The sequence below is a fragment of the Cricetulus griseus genome, chromosome 5 (genome assembly GCF_003668045.3).
Source record: "Cricetulus griseus strain 17A/GY chromosome 5, alternate assembly CriGri-PICRH-1.0, whole genome shotgun sequence".
Classification (NCBI taxonomy): Eukaryota; Metazoa; Chordata; class Mammalia; order Rodentia; family Cricetidae; genus Cricetulus; species Cricetulus griseus.
This window is the reverse complement of record NC_048598.1, coordinates 85,470,993-85,492,298: the sequence shown is the minus strand read 5'-3', so window position 1 is coordinate 85,492,298 and position 21,306 is coordinate 85,470,993. Positions and strand designations below refer to the sequence as shown.

General features: G+C 46.6%; 1 protein-coding gene, 1 long non-coding RNA gene and 1 other non-coding gene across 5 annotated transcripts in view; 1 reads left to right on the top strand and 2 right to left on the bottom strand.

Annotated features, from left to right (window-relative positions):
* The window catches only part of LOC103160768, a 53,996-nt gene extending 40,219 nt beyond the window's left edge, over positions 1-13,777 (bottom strand). Inside the window, exon 1 of one of the 3 annotated variants that reach the window (XR_003485777.2) lies at positions 13,645-13,777. This is a non-coding gene — a long non-coding RNA (uncharacterized LOC103160768). The remainder of the gene's footprint in view (positions 1-13,644) is intronic. The other 2 variants (XR_003485778.2, XR_004770265.1) reach the window with 2 other exon arrangements.
* LOC113835922 lies at positions 12,952-19,670 on the top strand. The gene is made up of 2 exons (XM_027417925.2): positions 12,952-13,949; positions 17,549-19,670. The coding sequence occupies exons 1-2, from the start codon at positions 13,578-13,580 to the stop codon at positions 17,780-17,782; spliced, it is 606 nt and encodes a 201-aa protein (XP_027273726.1). The 5' UTR covers positions 12,952-13,577; the 3' UTR covers positions 17,783-19,670.
* On the bottom strand, positions 13,429-13,521 carry Trnai-uau. The gene is given in 2 exon segments: positions 13,429-13,464; positions 13,484-13,521. It is a non-coding gene; the product is annotated as a tRNA-Ile (tRNA).
* Positions 19,671-21,306: the final 1,636 nt, after the last annotated feature.

Sequence of the window (21,306 nt, the reverse complement as noted above, 5' to 3'; positions counted from 1 at the left end):
AAGACCCCAGGTAGAAACTAAAAGCCTTTTATGATCTATGCTCAGAAGTCATGTAGCATCATGGTCACTGCTTTTGTGGATCCAAAGAAAGTCACAGATACAACCCAGACTTAAAGAAGTGGACCACAGCAAGAAGTGTAAGTTCATTGCTGGGGTGGGAAGGAGAAGCTGTCTCTGAAGAACAATTACCCATAGTCTGGTCCCAAATGAATCACCTTCCTCTAATGTGCAAATACACCTGCTTACCAAGACCCCCTAAGGCCTCAGTCATTAAATACCCTCAGATTCAGGTTCCAAAACCAAGACTTAAGCATCTAAGGTGCACATGTGACCCTTCAGGGGTCCCAAAATTTGTGAGCCAAGAGACAAGTTATTTTCCCACATTTGACACACAACAGCAGGCAGGCACAATGGAAGAACAATGGGTGCTCGTGTTCCAAAAAGAAGAGCAAGCCCGCAACAGAGCTACACATAGGCCACCAATTCCCTCATTAGACATACAGTTTCTCTCCAGAAGTGTTTTCCTGGCTCCAAACTCTTAATTACTGTGCTGGTCAGATTTATGTCAACCTGACACAGGCTGAAGTCATCAGAGAAGATGGAGTCTCCATGGAGGAAATACCTCCATAAGACTGGCCCATAGACAAGCCTATAAGAGCACTTTCTAGACCTGGAAGGGTCCAGCCTACTGTGGGATGGGCCATTCTTGGGCAGGTGGTCTTGGGTTGTATAAGAAAACAGACTAAGCTAGCCATGGGGATAAGCATGTCTCAATGGTCCCCTGCTTCACTTCACTTCAGGTTCCTGTCCTGCTTGAGTTCCTGCCTTGGCTTTCCACAGGCATGGTCTGTACTCAAGGCGTCTATGCCACATAAACCCTTTCTTCTTCTGCTTTGGGTCAGAGAGCAAACTAGGACAACTGTCCTTTCTTTTCATAAGAAATAACCAAGAGCTGCAGCCAAGAGACCTCTTTATTTGAACTATACTTCAGTCCAACTTGTAGAATTATTTTTAAAACTCTGTGGGCTTCATTTTTTCCCCTCAATTTTTAACTACACATAAATGTGTGGAGGGGCATTTGCACATGAGTGCAGTACCATGGAGGCCAGAAGAGGATACACGATCCTCTGGATCTGGAGAGACCAGGGGCCATGAGGTGCCTGGTGTGGGTGTCTGGAAAGGAACTCAGGCCCGCTACAAGACCAGTAAACACTCATAGCCTCTGAGCCTCTCTCCAGCTCCTGCCAGCTTTTATACATCACATCCTAACCTCCTCCATCACACAAAAGCCACAACCATTTCTTTACATTGAGACTTAGCATGACTTAAGCCACTGGTGAGAAGTCTGCTCAAATCCTTAGAAACTCCACTGTCAACTAGAGCTAAGACAGTATCTGCAAGGTCTTCAGAAGCCTTGTTGTCTACCCATGTGGCCTCCAAGAAATGCACTTGAGTGTTACTGAGGCATTACTGAAGGATTTACAGCCGCACCCTTGGCTTCCTCTCCAGCTCAACCCACAATTTACTGGCAGCACCCTGGTTTGTGCCTTTGCTCTGAAGCCTGTTCTTCCGCAGAGAGCCTTCAGCTGTAACAGCGCTGCTACCTCCTTAGATTTCCTAAATTCTGCTCCAAAGTGGAACAGTGCCTTCCTTAGTTCCTTAGTTAACCGGCTCTTCTGCCTGACAAAGTCAGTTCGGAGAAGTTCCAGGCACTTTCAATGCATTGCTTGAAAATTCTTTAGACAAGACTCTCTCCTGCCTGTCAGTGACGTGTCAGTGAAGGCAACTGCCTCACATAGGCCGGTGTCCCAGGACCCCAACCATGTTCTCCTCAATGTTCCTCGGCTTCTACCTTCCAAGGGCCCCAAAGCAAAGGCCATAGGCTTCTTCTGTCTTCTCTCTCCATTCACCACTTCCAGCCTGATGGTAAGGTACCTTCCCAAGAATGCCCCAGAGAACACTTCCGTTGTTCTGGTCCTGTGTGCTCCTTCCCAAGTGAGTGAGTCTGAGCTGGCCTGTGACTCATGCTAACAAATGGAATGTGCTGAAAATAAGTTGCCTAAGTTTGGAAGCGTTCTTTCAGAATACTGCCAGCTCCTCTTTCTCTCTTCCTAAACACTCACTTCTGGGAGTCTTGAGCACCTTGCAAGACATCCAGCTACCGCACTGGAGAAGCCAGATGCTCCATTAGAAAGAGGCCCACAGACTTCCTGGGGAAAGGGAAAGGGCCAGTGCTGCCTGCCCTCAGTCCAGTCAGCCTCCTGTGATCCCAGGCACCCTTCCCTAACCACAGCTGCCTGAGACCCCTAAGTAAGAGCAGTGGCAGATGCCCTGATAAGCCCAGGCACCGGGTTCCCAGCACCACAAGACATAATAAAGTGGTGGCTGTTCTGGTTTGGTTTCTAATTCCATTTTTTTTTGTTTTTCTTTGTTATTTCTTCACTTTTAAAATATTTTTAAAGAATTGTGTGTGTGTGTGTGTGTGTGTGTGTGTGTGTGTGTGTGTGTGTGTGTGTGTGTGTTTACATGGGTATGCGCATTCGAGTGCAGGTGCCCAAGGAGGCCAGAAGAGGGAATCAGATTCCTTGGAGCTGGAATTCTAGAGGCTTGTGAGCTGTCTGACTTGTGAGCTGGAAATAAAACTCAGATCTTCTACAGAGGCTCTTGACCACCAGGCCATCTCTCTAGCCCCCCCCCCCATTTTTAAGCTTAGCGTACAAAGTTACAGGCCCCCATAAGACATCTTATACCCTCTGTTTTGGTTGACCCTCCCCCCTCACTACCTAGAGGTTGTTTTAAGCCACCAAGTTTGGGAGCAGTTTGCTACCCAGTAACACATGGTCAAAGCAGCCTCGACTGCAGCTTTGTCTTAGTTTCATTTCTTTAACTCCATTTCTAGACCCACTAGAATGCAAACTATTGAGTTCCCACCTGCAAAAGCATGATCAGCAATTTTACCTACACAGAAGGAAATTGAAGTTAGAAGAGAGCTGTGTGCTAGTTTATAAAATATAAAAATATATATACCATATATTATATATGACATATATAAGGTACATATTACTTGTCCAAATATCACTGTCCGTAATCAGAACTTTTATATTCTTAGTAATAAACCCTGCCATCCTTTATATCTTACATACTTTCATCCATCTAAAACTCATCACTCTATATGTATTTTCAATTATGCCATTTTAATGTTATCTCTTTTTATGGCTCTTATTACAATTTTTATTTTCATTTTTGTCTTTATTTAATCTTAAGACATGATCTCACTATGTAGCTCTGGCTGGACAGGAACTCACTTTGTAGACCAGGCTGGCCTTGAACTCATAGAAATCTGCCTTTCTCTGCCTCTGAGAGCTGGGATTAAAGGTGTGCACCACCACATGTGGCTTCTTTTTAGTTTTAATTTATTAATTAATATTTGGGGGCACATATACCATGGTGCACATGTGACAGCCAGAGGACTGTCCTCACTGTCCCCACACTGTGGGTCCTTGAAATGGAACTGAAGTGAGGCCTGTGTGGCAAGTGCTTCTGCCCACTGAGACAACTCCCTGTTTATTTATCTGAGACAGGGGGTGTCACTGTATGACCTACATTGCCCTTAAACCCACTGAGTCACTCCATTCTCAGCCTCCTGAGTGCGGATTTATGAACAAGAGCCACCATGCCTGGCTCATGCCATGTTAAATCAGTATTTGCTTGTTAACTTGATTTATAGCATCTAAGTATAGAGACATAAGGTTTGTGTCTCCCTTAAACTGATGATATGAGTGCCCAAAGGGCTTTGACAGACAGAAGAGAAGCACTCATGGAGACCAGAGGGAGCACTGGGGTGACCAGAGGAGACCAGGGAGGGGCCTTGATGAAGCGGGCATGCTGAACTGCTCACCCTTCTGCTTGCTCAGGCAGCTGCTACTCTACTGGCCAAGTCTGAATGGCCTGTGCCATGGTTAGAGAACACAGCAGAGCTAAGCAAGCCCAAGACCACCATTCACCAGAGGACATCAGGTCTTCTAAAGAGCCCACGTCTAGAGCCAGGCTCCCCCCACAATCTGTTTGTACAGTCGGGGGTGTATTACCTGTCCCTCACAGCCTCCAAGACTCATTTCTGAGAAATTCTAGTCTTCTCTCAGAAAAACAGAGGTGGGAAGAACCTGTCCCTCCTTTGGTGGAGGAGAGGAATGGGGTGGGGGTGGGTGTGGGTGTGAGGGAGCTGATTTGAAGAGATGGCAGCAACAGCCACCTCTCTAAGGCTAAAATGAGCCAAGGTGTGTCCAAGGCCAGGAGCACCCGTGTGTCTTAGACCCAGAGGGCTATATAGATAGACCCTAAGATGGGTCTGGACCCTAAGATGGGTGCTTCCTTCCAGTCTGTGGGGCCACTGTAGATGGTGAACAGCTGGGACAGTGACAAGGGCCAGGTTTGCAGCAGAAGTTGAGCCTGTTCTCCTCACCGACCTAATATGGGACTTCAGGCAAATTTTTTAATCCCTTTGTGTCTCCATTTCCCATTGGCTAAAATAATGAGGAAGTGGGGAGAGCGGAGAGGGAGAAAGGGAGAGAAGGAGGGGAGAGAAAGGAGGAGGAAACGGAAGTTAGTGCCTTGTCAGCTGTTGTTAGGTTTCGATGGGAAACCCAGGTAGGGTTCTGAGGAAAGAGGCTGGCTCCAGGGAAGTTCACATATGGAATAGAGAAAATAGTCAGAGGCACCACACAAGGCAGGGGTGGGAGGACTCTCAGGGGCCTACAGGCCATAGAGTTCTGGGGTTACAGTCCAAAAGCGCTTCCTGTGTCCCACCAAGCCACAGTCATGTTTTTCCAGATATCTCAGTTGTTCCAGAAGCATGTTGTACAAGGCTGTAATCACAGCACTTGGGAGGCTGAGGGGAGACGACTCCAGGCTGGAGAGCAGCCTGGGATACATAAGAAGAGCCTCAATGTCCATAACATGCATGCTTAAGAAGCCCCCATCTTCCCTACCATGGAGCCTTGTTCTCTGACATACTGAACCTGGCTCAGCCTAAAGAAAGACCAACATTGGAGACTATAGGGTGACTTGGGCATATCCCTTCCCAGAGAGACTCCACTCTGACACCGCAGATGCTCAGCAGAGCCAGTCATGTCTGGCCTCGATTGTGTCAGACACCCCAGCTTGCACTGGCCCCTGAAGCCTTCCTCTAGTGAGGGTTCACTGCCTCATCCCTCTCTCAAACCTATGACCACTTAGCTAGGGGCCATGATGAGACTTAGTCCACAGCTGCCAGGCTGGCTGGCCCTCCTGACCCCTCCCTTTGTGGACAGACCTCTCACCCAACCCTCTGGAGGCTCAAGGACCTTCACAGCTGGGCCCACTTGGAAGCTTCCCCTAGGAAATACTCAGTCCTGATATGAAGGTGAGGAAGATGAGCTAGCATACCATAACTACGTGAAGTCCGAGACCTGGTCTCTGCCCTAAGCCCCACAAAAGAACAGACACCTAAGTACAACACTGTGCTTGAGCCTATTGCAAGACTGTGAGTATCTATGAGCAAGACAGCAAAAGAGAGACACTGGCTACCTCTGCTGGCTCTGAAACCAGACAGCCTGGACTTGACACACAAGTTTACCAGTTATTAACTCTGTGACTTTGACAGCTAAGTGAGTCCCTTCACCCATCTGTTAAGTGTGGTAAATAATAATCATTAACTCGGAACAGTGTTGTCAAGACTAAACCACTTAATCTCTTTTTAGTGTTATTTAATGTCTACAGGGTAACACATTCCCAATAGATATTATGTATAATTATTACAAGGACCTGTGTATCTCCACATCCCCAGGTACAGAATCAGGTTACTTATTGGTTATCTTAGAGTTACTATTGCTGTGAGGAAACATCCTGACCAAAGAAACTTGGGGAGGAAAGGGTTTATTCGGCTTATGTTCCATATCATTCTTAGTCATCAAAGGAAGTCAGGACAGGAACTCAAGCAGGACAGGATCCTGGAGGCAGGCAGCTGATGCAGAGGCCATGGAGGGTGCTGCTTACTGGCTTGGTCCCATGGATTGATTGTTCAGCCTGCTTTCCAATAGAACCCAGGGATGGCCCCATCCACAATGGGCTGGGCCCTCCCCTATTGATCACTAATTGAGAAAATGTTCTACAGGCTTCCCTACAGCCCAATCTTCTGGAGGCAATTCTTTGTTTTTCAGTTGAGGCTCCCTTCTCTCTGATGACTCTAGATTTTGTCAAGTTGATATGAAACTAGTCATTGGTGTAAAAGTACACTACACATGTCTTTGCTTATGAGGCTGAATACATCTGGGTATTTGTGTTTCTGTGAGTTACCTGTCCTTGCCATCCAGCCTTTCCCCAGATCCTCAGTTGTCTCTCATCCAATAGGAAAGGACATGGACATAAATCCACCAATCACACCTTTCATCTCGTGACCACATGACCTGCCTCTGCCAGGAAGGATTCCTTACGGCGAGGCCATCTTTTCATAGTGGATGTCCCCACAACTTCCTCCCCATCTGGGTGGGCTCAACTCACACTGACGACATACTCCCCGAGAGTATGGGCAGATCTTCAGTAATCAAGGGAGGGGATTTCCCTGGCAGATGAAGGCTACAGAGTACCTGCTGTTTCCGTGGGTTCCGGAAATCCAGGGTGGTGACATTTGAGATTTCATGAGTGTGTGTCTCTCTTTTGTCTTGAAGAGGGCCCCATGACCCTCATCTTCGCTAGCATGAGGCATCCATCCCTGCATAGGACTGGGATTTGTTATAGAAAAAAGGAATGCTGCAATGTTTGGCACCAAGTTTAAAAAAAGTCCATTACACAGCCTGCTCTCTGGAGAGCATATTTTCTGGATTCCTGCCTCTGTCTCCTTGGGTGTGACCATGAAGTTTTATGTAATAGATGCCCAGGCCAGAAAAGAGAGCCTTTGGTCCTATCTAAGGAGATGGGGGATGTTGGGATGGGAAGTAGGAGGGAGGGGACCCAGATGATCACATCTGACCTGGTGGGTCCTCTCTGGAGATGGCCGGTGTTCCTGGCCTCCCTTGGAACTCTGGGCGAGTGGGAGGGGGGAAGCAGCAGCCTCCCAGCTGCTTCAAACCACCCAGGTCTCTGCCTCTGACCACAGGGCTCCAGAACAGGGCAAGGGAGCCTCAGAAATTCGACTTTCACAAGGCAGCTTCAACTCCCACAAGGCCTGACTGAGGACACAACAGACCAGCAAGGGAACTCCACAGGCAACAAAGGACCCGGGTTCAGTGGGGTTCCAACCATCCCAGGAGGGACTGGACCATGGGTTATGTAAACTCAGCTCAAGTCTGTCAGTGGTCAGGGGTGACAGCAATTTTGGCTGGGAAATCGGCAGTCGCCACACCCCAAAACCCCAACTCCTAGTCCTCTTGCCAGATGTCACTCAGCTGTCCCTGTCTGTCCACACATCCTGACACCATCTCAGTGAGAAAAATTGTGGAAAGTAATCCAAGAGCTAAGCACTTTTATGTAAGAGAATTAAGATTGCTTCATGGGACAGGCTAAGTTGTCAGGTCCCATGACGTTTACTTAAATCACTTTGAACATTTAATTGTTTTTCTCACTAATCATTATGCAGGGGTTGGGAGAAAGGCCAGTTTGGTTATAAATTAATAAGTAAGAAAATTGCTTTTTTCCCTCCACCCTCTGCGCAGATGAACGGAAGTGTGAATTAAATTTCCAGCCCCTGTTGCATACACAGAAATAAAGAATCTCCCGCTGGTCTGTCCAACTGAACACAACGACCCTAACAGAGGGTAAGTCCTGGCCTTCAGGACCCCAAACTACCTCCTCCCAGAGGGATGAGACATGGCAGTGGCAGAAAAGGACATGGTCACCCTTCACCCTGAGTCCTCACACATAGGTCCTCTTATGCTCACATACCAGGGCCCACCGCCCTAAGCTGATCTGTGTGGATTTTGTTGTTGTTTTGTTTTTGAGAATCGGGACAGGGTTTTCATTCTCTTTTCAAGCCCTTTTCTTCCTGGACACTTAGCATCCCTCCTTCTCCTGACCCCTTCTGGTCCAGGGATGTGGGAACCTGGAGTGCAACTGAGCAAAGATCTTTTCTGAGGTCCTATACATGGTCTTGCGAGGAGGGCAATGCTGCCCCCTGCTGGCTCCAGGATGAGACACAGCCCACAAGGGCAACCTGGTTCCCTTTTCCAAAAATAGCCTCAGGCCTGTCTTGCCTTGGTTGTCTGGTGTGCATGCAGGCTGAAGTATCATCACCGCCCCCCCCATTTCCCAAGAGTTTGGAACTTTATTTGACCATCATTTTTTTCATCCACATGACTATCTAGATTTCGTACAGGTGAGAATGGGGACATTGGCCACTAGAGTTCATGTAGTGACCTTTAGCCTTTATTATGTTTCCTAGACAACTTCAAGTGGATTTGGCATGGGATGTTCTTCATTCCTTTCGTCTAGACAACTCTGTTAATTCTGGCATCAATGAGCACACTGGGAGCTCCACAGAAAACCCAAAGGACTCTTTGGAAGGCAGGAGCTTCCCACTTGACAGGTGTACGAGTAAATGCGCTTAACAGTGTTCTCTTCGGTCAACATTGCACTCAGAGCAAAACTGCCCTCTTTCTTGCCGCCATGGTGTGTGTGTGTGTGTGTGTGTGTGTGTGTGTGTGTGTGTGTGATGTGGGAGAAGGGGATGCATGTGTAGTTGTCTCTCCTAGGGAGCACTAACTGTCAACTTGACATAGTCTAGAATCACCTGAGTCTCCCCTGAGGAACTGTCTTTATCAAGTTGGTCTGTGGGCATGTCTGTGAGAGATTGCATCAGGTGGCCTAATTGACATAGTAGGTCCTAGCAGAGTGTGGGTGACACCGTGGTCTTGGGCAAGTAGTCTTGAGCTCTAAAAAAAAAAAAAAAAGCTATCAAGCATGAACCTGTGAATGAACCAGCAAACAACATTCCTCCATAGTTTCTGCTCCAAGTTCCTGCCTTGAATTTCTTCCCTGACTGCTCAGTGATGGAGTGTAATCTGGAAGTGTGAGCCAAATAAATGATTTCTTCCCAAGTTGGCTTTGGCCATGGAATTTCATCCCAGCAATAGAAACCAGACGAAGATAATATCAGATTACAAGATAATTCGCTCCTTCACTGTGAATGTTAGGAATGAAGCTCAGCTCCTCAGGCTTGAGCACCAAGAGTTGTTACCACAGGCTTGCCCACCAAGAGCTGTTACCTCAGGCTTGCCAATTGATACCCAAGGAAAAAATAGCACTCACTTGACTCATATGATTACTGGTGATGGCTCAAAGGCTAGCCAAGAGCTCAGTGCTCAGAATAATGTTCCACTAAGAACAAATTCATTTTTATCGTTGCTGTTGTTGTTATTTGTTTGTTTCTTTTAAGACAGATCTAATGGAGCTCAGACTGACCTCCAATTTGCCAAAGATGACCTTGAACATTTTGGGGGTTTGGGAGTGATTCAAGACAGGGTTTCTCTGTGTAGCTCCGGCTGTCCTGGAACTCCCTCTGTAGACCAGGCTAGCCTCAAACTCAGATATCTGCCTGCCTCTGCCTCCTGAGTGCTGGGATTAAAGATGTACACCTTGGATCCTGGTTGACCTTGAACTTTCAAATTATGTATTTACTTATTTGGAGGGTGGGATGCAAACTTGCCGTAATACACTCACTACATAACCCAGAGTAGCTTTAAATTCGAAGCCATCTTCCTGCCTTCAGCATCCTAAGTACTGATATTATAGGCATGAGCCACTAGGCCCGGATATAGAATGGAAGTCCAGCATGGGGGGAGGGGCAACGATGTCAGCCCTCAGTCCACAGAACTATAAAATCGAGTAAATGCCCTTAGCGGCCTCTGCCCTCTGCCACCCCTCCTAAGAGATCCCTGTACTGTTTTTCATCCCATCTCCACCTGCTCTCCAGGGGGCTTTGATACCTCTTCTGGCCTAAGGGGCTGAGGATGTCCTGGGGGAGGGGGCTACTCTAGGTAGCTCTGAAGAACAAAGCTGTGGCTTTTGCCTCCAGATATACATATACCTACACTCCAGTCCTCCAGGACGAGGGACTCGAACCCAGGGCCTTGCATACACCACTCAGCGCTCTACCACCAGGCTTCCCACCCAGCTTCCTATTTAACTTCAGATTACACAAGCCAAAGTCCACCATTAGGCCGCTAAAGCTAGAAGATTTGTGGGCTGTGAAAAAGGCTTAAAGGTTCGTTGATGGGAAGCTGGTTCTAATGACAGTATAGAAGGGCTGAGTCCCAGCCTGGGTCCAAGGTCGTTCGTATATAAAACAGCTGGAAAACAACTACAACAACAAAACACAACACAGCAAAACAAAACAAAATGGATGCTTCCCCTAATGCCCGTACAGTGCTAACACACGTGGGGACGGTTTCGGTGGCCCACGGAGATAATCCTGTGATCAGCAGATGGAGACCAGAAGAAAATCTGGACGTGGTCTTCTTTTCTAATTGGGTACTCAGAATTTGGGACTCTCCTGTTCAAACCCGGGTCTTCTATTCCAAGTCTTTGATTGGCTAATATAATCTGTGGGAGCAACTCTCTGCTTTCCCTGGTGTTGTTTTGGGGGATACTGGGAGATGGTCTGAGTCCACGTTAGCGCTACAGAGGGACCCCGGGTGGCCCTGCAGGATGAGCACACAATCCCAGTCAATAGATGGGGCAGCTTGACTCTGCCCAAGTCCCATTGTAAGGAAAACCTTCTGGGGCAGGGACGCAGCGCCACCGTGTGGTAGAAGACTGTCTGTCCAGCCCGGCACAATTTTTTCTTTCCTTCCTTCCTTCCTTCCTTTCCTTCCTCCCTTTCATTCTTTCTTCCTTTTTTCTTTCTTTCCTTCCTTTCTTCTTTTGCAGCTAGTTCCTCTTTTATTTTATTAATTTATTTTTTACATTCCAATCCCAGTTCCCCCTCCCTCCTCTCCTCCTTCTTTCCCGACCCCCCCCCCCTTGCATCACGAAGAGGGTAAGGCCTCCCCTAGGAAGTCTACTAAGTCTGTCCCATCATCTTGTTGAGGCAGGACTAAGGCACCTGTCCACCCCCACACTCCTGTGTCTACCAGCATAGTTTTTCTGAAGACCCAACAGAACTCACTAGTTCTTTGTGGACTCATTGGAGCACTCCCTAGATCCCAGGAAAGTGATGAGGAACACCTACCCGACTAAAGCCTAGTGTTCTGTGCCAGGCAGACTTCGCCACTCTCAGCTCACCTCTTAGGAGATGCCTGAGTCCTTATGGACTCTTGGCATGCTTTCTCTAGAATGGGGATACCAAAAGAATTTTTAAAAACTGACAGTAGTGCCTGGCTATGTGCTGTTGTTCAAGGAGAGGAGGCTCAGAGATGGTGCCTGTAGCACAATCATGACGACCGGAGTTCGGATCCCAGCTCCCACATAACAAGCTCATCATCTACACAGACTTCTAATCCAGCACAAAAACGGATCTAAGGCCTTCTTCTGGTCTCCACACACTCACAGGCATGGGCACCCCACATATGAGCACAAATGTAGATGCACAAATAAAAATAAATCTTTTTTAAAAAAAAAAAGAAAGAAACTATAGTTTCCTCTCCTTCCTTCCAAGCTGGTCCAGGAAATCCAAGAGTGTGCAAAGGCAAGGCTGAAGAGGAGCCAAACTCCAAAGCCGAAGATGAGAAACTTCCCTACCTCACTCCCACAGAAAAACACTTTGCTAGTTCTCCCTGGAACCCCTTCAGTTTAGAGTGACAGGCCAACCTGGTTTGCAGGGCATGGCGGATTTCTCAGAACTGGTCACCCAGTCCTCATCTCTCCTCCAAGTCCAGCTCACCGGCTTCCTGAGTATAGGTGACAATCTCTAAAGCTGCAGCCTGGGACCCTGCATGGCCACACACTCCCCAGGCAAGTCTCATGTATCCTGTGGCTTGTGAAGCATGCTGCAGTGCTCCTCGGTGGTGGTCCTCCCCAGAGCCAAGTATAAGCCATATTCTTCAAGTAGACAGTAAGTCCCAGGGTTCAAGGCCCAGCATACCCCAGTGCTGAGACCTTGGGACAACTCCAGTGAACTTTATAACACCAGGCTCCAGCTGTTGTCTGGACAGTAAACCTCTACGTGAGAACTGGGCACTAGTTTTTCACTTAGCTTTAGAGTTTGTGCCCATGTCTTGTTCCTATATTAACCTTCCATTCATTCATCGTGGGTGGTGTGCAGATTGATTGGCACCATGGGACCTAAAATCTGACTGGAATGATAGGAGGTGAACTATTAATAATTGGATAAATGAGACCCCCCTGCCCCCTCTTTTATGGGAGAGCAATAAAGATAAGAATTACTGCAGAGAGGATAGTTCAAATAGTTTCTACTTCTTGGGCATCTATTGTACTGATGTGCATTAGTTTTGTGGTTAGTTTTACTGTAATAATAGAACTAAAGAGCTGCTCAGGAATACAACTGTAAGAGTGTGGTCATGGAAGTTTGTAAGTTCTCCTAAAATAGGTGATGTAGTGTCTTGTAAACCTACTTGAGAAGGATAGACCATATAAGATATGTAAAGGTTAGTCTATAATTCAACCTTTACAAAGTTATGTAAAGTTTGAAACATGGTAGTTTCAAATCATCATAATAAGCAAAATCTAGAGAATGGTATGATGGGGGCAACTGCACTTCCCCTCATCTGAGGAAGGATGTTTGACGGAGCCCAGATGGTTGAGTGGCCAGCTACCCTAAGATTTGGGGAAGATGATCAAAGATACGGACTGGCTTTTGCAAAGGCCCTGAGGCAGAAATAAGAGACAGAAACAGAAATCCAACTGGCCTCTTCTGGTGGCCACCATTCCTGAGTGATAGCAGAGCTTTAGAAAGAGGGGAATGGAAATTTCCCAGATACTTATGCACCCCCCCGCCCCGCCCACAACTGCAAATGCCAGGGGATGGTGGGTGCCTTGAACCGGGGGTGGGAAGAGGAGCTGCAGACAGGGGGTCTAACATAGGGAATGGGAACGGAGCAGATCCTTCACCCAGGTCCCACGCTCGTGGTCCATTTGGTCTTGGAGAGCCACCCGGAAGCAGTGGCCTGGATCCGGGCGAGGGCAGCGCCTCCTCCGCGTCCGCAGGAAGCCACCCGGCATCAGGAGCGCCCGGGACCTAGGTCTACATTGCATCCCCGGTCTGGGATGCGGTTTAAACAACCGACTAACGAACGGGAAGGGCAGTCGGCGGCCGACTGAGATCCACCGCTGTTTGGACACCGCTCAGGAGCTACAAAGCAGGCCGGAAAAAGGGGGCCCGGCTCCTTCGCGAGTTTGTTTTTCGCTCGGGCTGAGACAGGAAGCGAGGAGACCAGGGGGACCCCAACTCCTTCCTGCACGAATATAAAATGACCGCATAGCTCAGCTCCAAAAGAGTCGTGCTCCAGGTGAGGCTCGAACTCACAACCTCGGCATCGCTCTGCATGTACTGCTGTATAAGTACCGCGCGCTAACCGATTGCGCCACTGGAGCTCCGCTAAGCCGGCCTCGCGAAGGCTCTATCAGGCCCAGGGAGGCGTCAGTGGAGCATGCGCAGCCGCCACCGGCGGGCTCCGCTCGAGACTCCAGCCTTCCGCAACTTCAGAACAGACTTACGGCTACGAGCCGGTGTCTGGGGACCGGTGGATCCAGGAGCGACTGGACGAGGGTCCCACGAGGGGCTCGCACGGCCAAGCCTGCGGGCGAGCGACGGCATCCTCTGCGGGGCTTCGCTCCGTGAGATCCAGCCCCCGGCACGCGCAGACCGGCCTGGCAGGGGCGGACCGAGCGACCCCGCGGCTGCCGTCCTCGGGAAGCGAACCCGGATCCCCGACCCGCCCTTCCGATGGCGAGAAGGCGAACCGCGCAGACAGCCCCGGCGGGCGGCTCAGCCCGAGGGGCCTCGGGGGTCCAAGCTGCAGGTGTTTCCTTTCTTTTCATCTTAAAACTAAGTTCCACCGTTTAAAACCCAAAGAGCTAGAAACCTCGGAATATCTGTTTCTTTCTTAAAACCAGAATTTTTAAAACGCCGTGCTTTATGAAAATACAAAGGGGAGAGACTGGCGAGGCGGCTCGGAGGTCAAAAGTACCGCTCTTGCAGAGAAAGCGGGTTCGGTTCCCATCACCCACAACCCGCGTCTCACCCTGCCCCTTAACTCAAGTTCGGGGGAGATCTGCGGCGTGCACAAACACACACCTACACTTTATTTTGAAAAAAATAAATGTTTAAAAAGTCAAAAGTAGCAGGAAGGCTACTTGGCAAGGAGACAAATGGGGGGGGGGTAAAGGAGAATGGATATGGTCAAGAAACTAATTTTCTTTTATCAGTGGCATGAAACCTACACTTCCTACACTGAGTAGATGCTCAGAAAGTGTAAAAATCACCCTTTACTGCGGAAGCGGGGTAAAAATGAATAGAATCCGTGCTGGGTCTATGATATTCGTTGTATTCTATGGAATCATTTGTTTCTTCTTAAAACAACAACTTGAGGGTGTTTCGTTTGTCCCAGGTACGTTGCATACCTCACTCAATAACCACAGAGCATTCCTCAGGCGGTTTGCAATTCTTTCCCACCCCCTACCCGACTCCCAGTACCCCTGTCCTGGGGTCAGGCTTCCACTCAAATTGCCACCTAAGCTCCTGCCAATACGTTGGTCACCTTGTTTGGTGACCTCTATTCTCCTAAAAGAGAGAAAACCAGAAGAGCAAACAGTAGATTGATCGGGACACTAGATGTGACAGGTGGCGATGGAGTAAAGGCCACTACTGTGGTCATCAGCGTGGTAACAAGTTTGGGGTGATAAATGTTAAACAGTAGCGTGGTACCCAACTTCAGAAAGCCTTAACATTTGAGCAGGAGAGGTACTGGTGGTAGGGTTGACAATGTGGACATAACGGATTCTTCCCACGACTGGATCAATGAAGGTGTTTTTAGGAAGCTGAATGGTCAGCCAGATGTGGTACTTCTCACCTGTAATTCAGGCACTCAGATGAGGCAGGAGGATTGATGTGAATTCAAGGTCAGCTGCACCACTGTTCTGTGCAGTGTGGACTACAGTATGAGACCATGTTTCAAAACTGAACCACAACAAAAACAGAGCTGGTCATGGTGGTACACAACTTTAATCTTAGCATTCCAGAGACAGAGGCACCAGGAGCGAGCTCCAGGACAGCCAGGGCTATACAGAGAAACCGTTTCCCAAAACAACAAAACAAAAGAACAGGGCTGGAGAGATGGCTCAGAGTTTAAGAGTACTGGATGCTCTTTCAGAGGTCCTGAGTTCAATTCTCAGCACCTGCAGATGGCTCACAACCATTCATAATGAGATCTGACATCCTCTTCTAGCCTGCAGGCATACATGCAGGCAGAACAATGTATATATAATAAATAAATCTTCAAACAAACAAAACAGTGGACTGTCCTGTGTCCATGTGCACACTGGATTATCTGTAGGGAAAGGAGCCAGATGAGGACCCCCAGATGGTTCTGTAAAATTCAGGAGACACACCAGAAAGGGACGGCCAGCACCCTACAGATCCATTAGGTCTCAAGCATGCTAGCCTCTGGGATCCTGGGGGTATAGGTGGGGAAGTCCAGGGTAAATGAAGGCAGCATCGACTTTGAAGAAAGTTTCTCCCCGAAGTTAGAAATAGTTAAGAAAGTAAATACATGTTGGGTAGGAATTATTTGTTTCTTGGTGCTGTAAAAGGGACACAGTTCCCAGTAAATAAGAACGTTGTGAAGATGCTGTAAACAAATCCACTAGCATTTGGGGAATCTGCCCCTGTGGGATGGTTTGAGTAAGAATGGCCCCTGTGGCTTATATATTTGAATCCTTAGTCATCAGGGAGTGGCACTGCTTAAGAAGGATTAGGAGGTGTGGCTTTGTTGGAGTAGGTGTGGCCTTGTTGGAGGAGGTGTGGCCTTGTTGGAGGAAGTATGTCACTAGGGGTGGGCTTTGAGGTCTCAAAAGCCCATGCTAAAACCCATAGTCTCTCTCTGCCTGCCGTCATGATGTAACTCTCAGCTACTGCTCCAGCACCTGCTTGCATGTCACCACACTCCCCTCCATGACGATAGTGGACTAAACCTCTGAAAGGATAAGCAAGCTCCCCAATTACATGCTTTCTTTTGTAAGAGCCTCCTTGGTCATGGTGTCTCTTTACAGCAATAGAACACTAACTAAGACACCCTGAGTCTCAGGCAGAGCCACCAGATAAATCACGAGCCGTAGAGTTACTGCTGAGAATGCAGCTTCCTTTTGCGCCCCCCCCCTCGCCAATCCCCATTGTGTATCTGCTCTGAGCAGATAGTGGCAATCAGGCACTATGTATATGTATGTACAGATAATGGGAGATCCCACTTTGTAGAGGGGAAGACGGTACCTCATAAAGGGAACATGAATAACTTGGATGCTAAAGAAATTAAGGCTCTGAGGGAGGAACCTAGAGGGGTGATACTGAGATGGGAGTAGGAGAGAGGGTGCCAGGACCACAGGTGAAACCTTCTGGACCCTATAGACTGCCTACCCTGTCCTCAGGCTGCCTTGAGAGAGCAGGGAAGGAAGAATCTCACCCATAAACCTCACTGGTCTTTATTCATAGTAAGGGGTTCAAGACTCTTGCACCATTTTCCTCGTCTCTAAATACCGAAATTTTGACTGGAGAATATTTTCCCCACATAACTCTTCCAAACATGTTGAAGTTAACTTTTTAGACATGGTCTCACTATGTAACCCAGGCTGGCCATAAACTCAGAATCGTCCTGTCTCTGCCTTCAGAGTGCAGGTTCTACCAGCCTATGCCATCAACCTGAAATCATTTGAATTATTATGTAAGTTGTGTAATAAAGCAGCGATTTTTAAAAAAGAATAAAATAAAATAATAAAATTTTATTTAGGCAAGGGGTAGTTAAAAACCTGTGATGCCTGTAATGTAAAAAGAGTCTCAATCTTTTCCATATACCCAATAATAAAATGTTTAATTATGTAAGGTAAGGGAAAGGCTTGCTGTGTTAACAGATAAGTTTTAAAATAACATGTCATCTTGGCACAGAGATGAATGTACTGTACATTAAAATGTATGAAATGCAATGACTCATTGTGGCATCAGAAATAGACAAAAACTGTTTCCTAAATGAATGTTTGGAATTTATGCCTTTTGCACAGAAAAAAAGTTTTTAATACCATGTTTTTGTGTTTAAATGATGAGATGAACAAAATGAGTTCCAATTGCTGTGTGCATGTGCCATCCGGCAAATTACAAGAGCAGGCTGTAACTGTCCTTACTCCTGACAATGGAAGGTCAAATAGCATGTAATGGCTGCTATATTTTCCCTTCATGGCTTTGGTTTCTGCTCTTCAAGAGGCATTGTGATGAGCCATACAAACACTTTGATTAGCTGAATGCAATATGAGAGTCTGCTGAATGAAGCTCATTTTGATTCAGATTTATAGAACTACCATTTTATGGTCCTTGTTTTCTTTGTTTCATCAACCTTTTTCTATTTCTTCTTTTTAGCCAGCGTTGCATCATGGTTATGTATTAAGAAGTGCAAATGTTGCTGTACAGAAGCCAAATCCTACACGAGGAGCCCCAGAGCAGTCACCATGGGCAGACAGCTGGTATCTTGATACTACTGTGGGTACTGGTCACAAACACCCAGGAGCTTCCAAAACGGTTCTGTCAAATTGGAAGATCTGCAGAATTATTTTAGGGTTTTGGTTTTTGCTGCATAGTTGGTTGCTTTCTTGAGCAGAAAGCAACAAGTGCTTGTGCTCAGGTCACTTTCTCCTCTTTATACACTCCAGGGTGGCCCAGGGAATGGCGCCACCCACAGCGGGTGTGTTTTCCCAAATGAAGGCACTCCTGAACAGATATTGAGTCTTAGTTTGATTTCTATTGTTGTGATAAAGATCATTACCAAAAGCAACTTGGAAAGGAAAGAGTTTACTTGGCTTACACATTCTGATTATTGTCGATCTTTGAGGAAAGTTAGGATAGAAACTCAAGGCAGAATCAGGAACTGTTTCAAAAACCATAGAGGAGTGCTGCTTACTGGCTCACTCTCCAGGGTTTGCTCAGTTTAGTTTCTTAAACAACCCAGGACCACCTGCCTAGGGGTGACACCACCCACAGTGGGCTGGCCCTCCTATATCAATCATTAATCAATAAAAAGCCCACAAACATTGCCTACAAGCCAATCTGATGGAGGCAACTTATCAGCTGATAGTCCCTCTTCCCAGATGACTGTAGCCTGTACCAAGTCACCAAAAAACAAAACAAAACAAAACAAAAACAAACAAACCTAGCCAGCACACATTCTCAAAGGTTAAACTTAATCTACAGCAGTGGTTCTCAACTTTCCTAACACTGCGATTCTTTAATACAGTTCCTCGTGTGGTGACCCTCAACCATAAAATTATTTTTGTTGCTACTTCATAAATGTATTTTTGCTACTGTTACAAATTATAATGTAAATATCTGATACGCAGGCTCTCTGATATACGACCCCTGTGAAAGGGGGCCGAATGACCAACTGGTTGAGAACTGATCTGGATAATTCTTCATAGGTGTGCCTGAAAGCTTGCATTCTAAGAGATTCTAGATTCTGTCATCAAGTTGACGACCACTGTTAACAACTACACCTTCCGTCTTCCAGAGCTCCATGTCCCAACCCCTAGAATCCACAAGTACATTATCTTAGGCCTTAAAGGGGATTTTGTAGATTACACTGAAGACACAGGATGGGAAGAAGGTCATGGTTCATCCTGAGTGGGTCTTATAGAATCCCTGGGACTCTCATGATGGAGAGGAGGATGAAGAGTCAGGGGAGTGACAATGTGGTGACAATGACAAAGGATGGAGGTGTGCCTTAACAAAGCAGTGATAATGTTGGGCAGGGAGTTAGGTATGAGGTAACTAAGGAAAACCACAGCTGGATCTTGGGAACTGTGATTCTCACAGCATCTCTTCTGGTGAAAAATCCTTGAGGCTGCAGTTGGGTTGTTTCTGTTAGATTGGAAAACAATGCATTTTTCACACATGTGCGATAGCGAAGGGTCTGCATCTACCAAAGACCCTGCCTTCCTTATAACATCATTTGCACTGTGGCCCTTGACCCTCTCCCTGTGTGGGTTTTCCTAGAGGAACATGGGGGAAAATATCCAGAAGTGGAGATCCTGTCCACTGTTTTTTGAGAGGGAAAGGGGTCATCTTACCCCATGACATTGTCAACCACCTCATAAATATTTATAAAATATCCACAGCTGTGCCACCTACCTAATAAATATTCATAAATAATAAAATTTTGCTTAAATTGTTCTCTTGCCTGAGAACTGAGAGCCCCATACCCATAACAGCAGGATTGATCAAGCCAAGGAATACAGGCAGCTTCCAGAATGTAGAAAGACACAGAGCAGTCTGCCAGAGTAGATGAAGCTTTAACAATACCTAGACATTCACCATTCAGACTGGCATTATTTTAAACTCCAAGATCATAAATTGATGTACATGATGAGGCATTGCTTTCTTTCTTTTTTTTTTTCATTACTGAATCTAGGGCATTGTGCATACTAGGCGAGTGTTTTACCATTGAGCTATATTCCCTTCCCCTTTAAATAAAAAAATTTTATCACATTTATCTAATATGTATATTTATTGATCATTGCATCATGGGATGTATTTGGAGGTCAGAGGCCAATTTCAGGAGTCAGTTCTGTCTTTCCATCAATATGGGTCCCAGGGATCGAACTCCATGGTGGCAACTACCTTTGCCCACTTCGCCACCTTGCCTCCTCTTAATATTTTTTTTAATTTTGAGATGTAGTCTGCCTATGTTGCCCAGCTCAGCCTTGGACTTCCTCAGTAGCCCAAACAATCTTGAATTTTCTACCCTGCCTCAGCCTCCAGTAGCTAGTTTTATAGGCCATTGGTGTTGTGTGATGTTTTACTCTTTTTGCTCTTTAGTCTTTTGACTTTGGGAGGGCCCACCACCCAGCTCCCAAAAAATCACACATGAGGGTTTATTCTTAGCTATGAATGCCCGGCCTTAGCTTGTTTCTTGCCAGTTTTTCTTACCTTACATTATCCAATCCATCTTTGTCTTTGGGGCTTTTACCTTTCTCTATTCCTGTATACCTTTTCTTTCCTTCTTACTCCATGTCTGGTTGTACAGCTTCGTGGTGGTGTGGCTGGCCCCTGAAGTCCTCCTCCCTCTCTTGTTCCCAGATCCCTTTTCTCCCAGATTTCTCCTCTCTGCCTACCAGCCCCACCTGTTTCTCTCTCCTGCTTCACTATTGGCTGTCAGTTCTTTATTAGACCATCAGGTGTTTTAGACAGGCACAGTAACACAGCTTTACAGAGTTAAACAAATGCAACATAAACAAAAGTAACACACCTTAAAACAATATTCCCCAAGATATTGCCACCAGGCCTGGCTTTCTGGCATTATTTTTAACCACTAATTTTGTGTCTTAGCATCAATTGAAAACTATCACAGTATTATCATTGGAAAACCCAAAACAAGATGTCGGTGTAAGTACTGCCAATAATATCCAAAAAAGGCCATGGGTTTGGAGTGGAGTCCAACATTTGGCCCAATACACCAAACCAATGTAGGTAGGATCGGAAGGCAGGACATGAAATTTATTGGCTTTGGGAGGTCCTGAAATGGATTAAGCAGATGTCTATTAATTCTTGTGTGTGTGTGTGTGTGTGTGTGTGTGTGTGTGTGTGTGTGTAAGTTCCCTTGCTTTGCAAACACCTTAGATTTCAATGCAGATTGCCACTCTCAGAACCTTCTCTGACTGGCCTAAAGAATTCTTCCTTTCAGCAACACAATTATATTAATAATTAAATATGGAAGGCATGGACCCATCTACTAAATAAGAAGCTTGTTTAAATTTGCTTAAAATTCACCCATGTGCCATTCATGCGAGGCACTGTTGTGAAGTAATTCCACCAGAAAACACACAGACTCTCTTAAAATAGAAAGTCTGTATTGCCATCCAGTGACTGCATGGGGGACTTGCCCAAATCATGCAGCCCGAAGCCTCACCGTTCTTTGCCTTTTATGCACAAACACATACCGCATCCTGGTTAACACACTTCAGTTAGCAAGAACAGTTAATGAGAAGTGTAACTACAGAAGCCAAAAAGCAAGATTAGTACATTTAGGGACCTTCCCAGATCCTGGAACTACAGATTAGGTCTTTGATGGATTGGGTCTTTGTTCCCGTTTTTTGTCATGTATTGGGGCCTACGTACTGGGTTCTAAG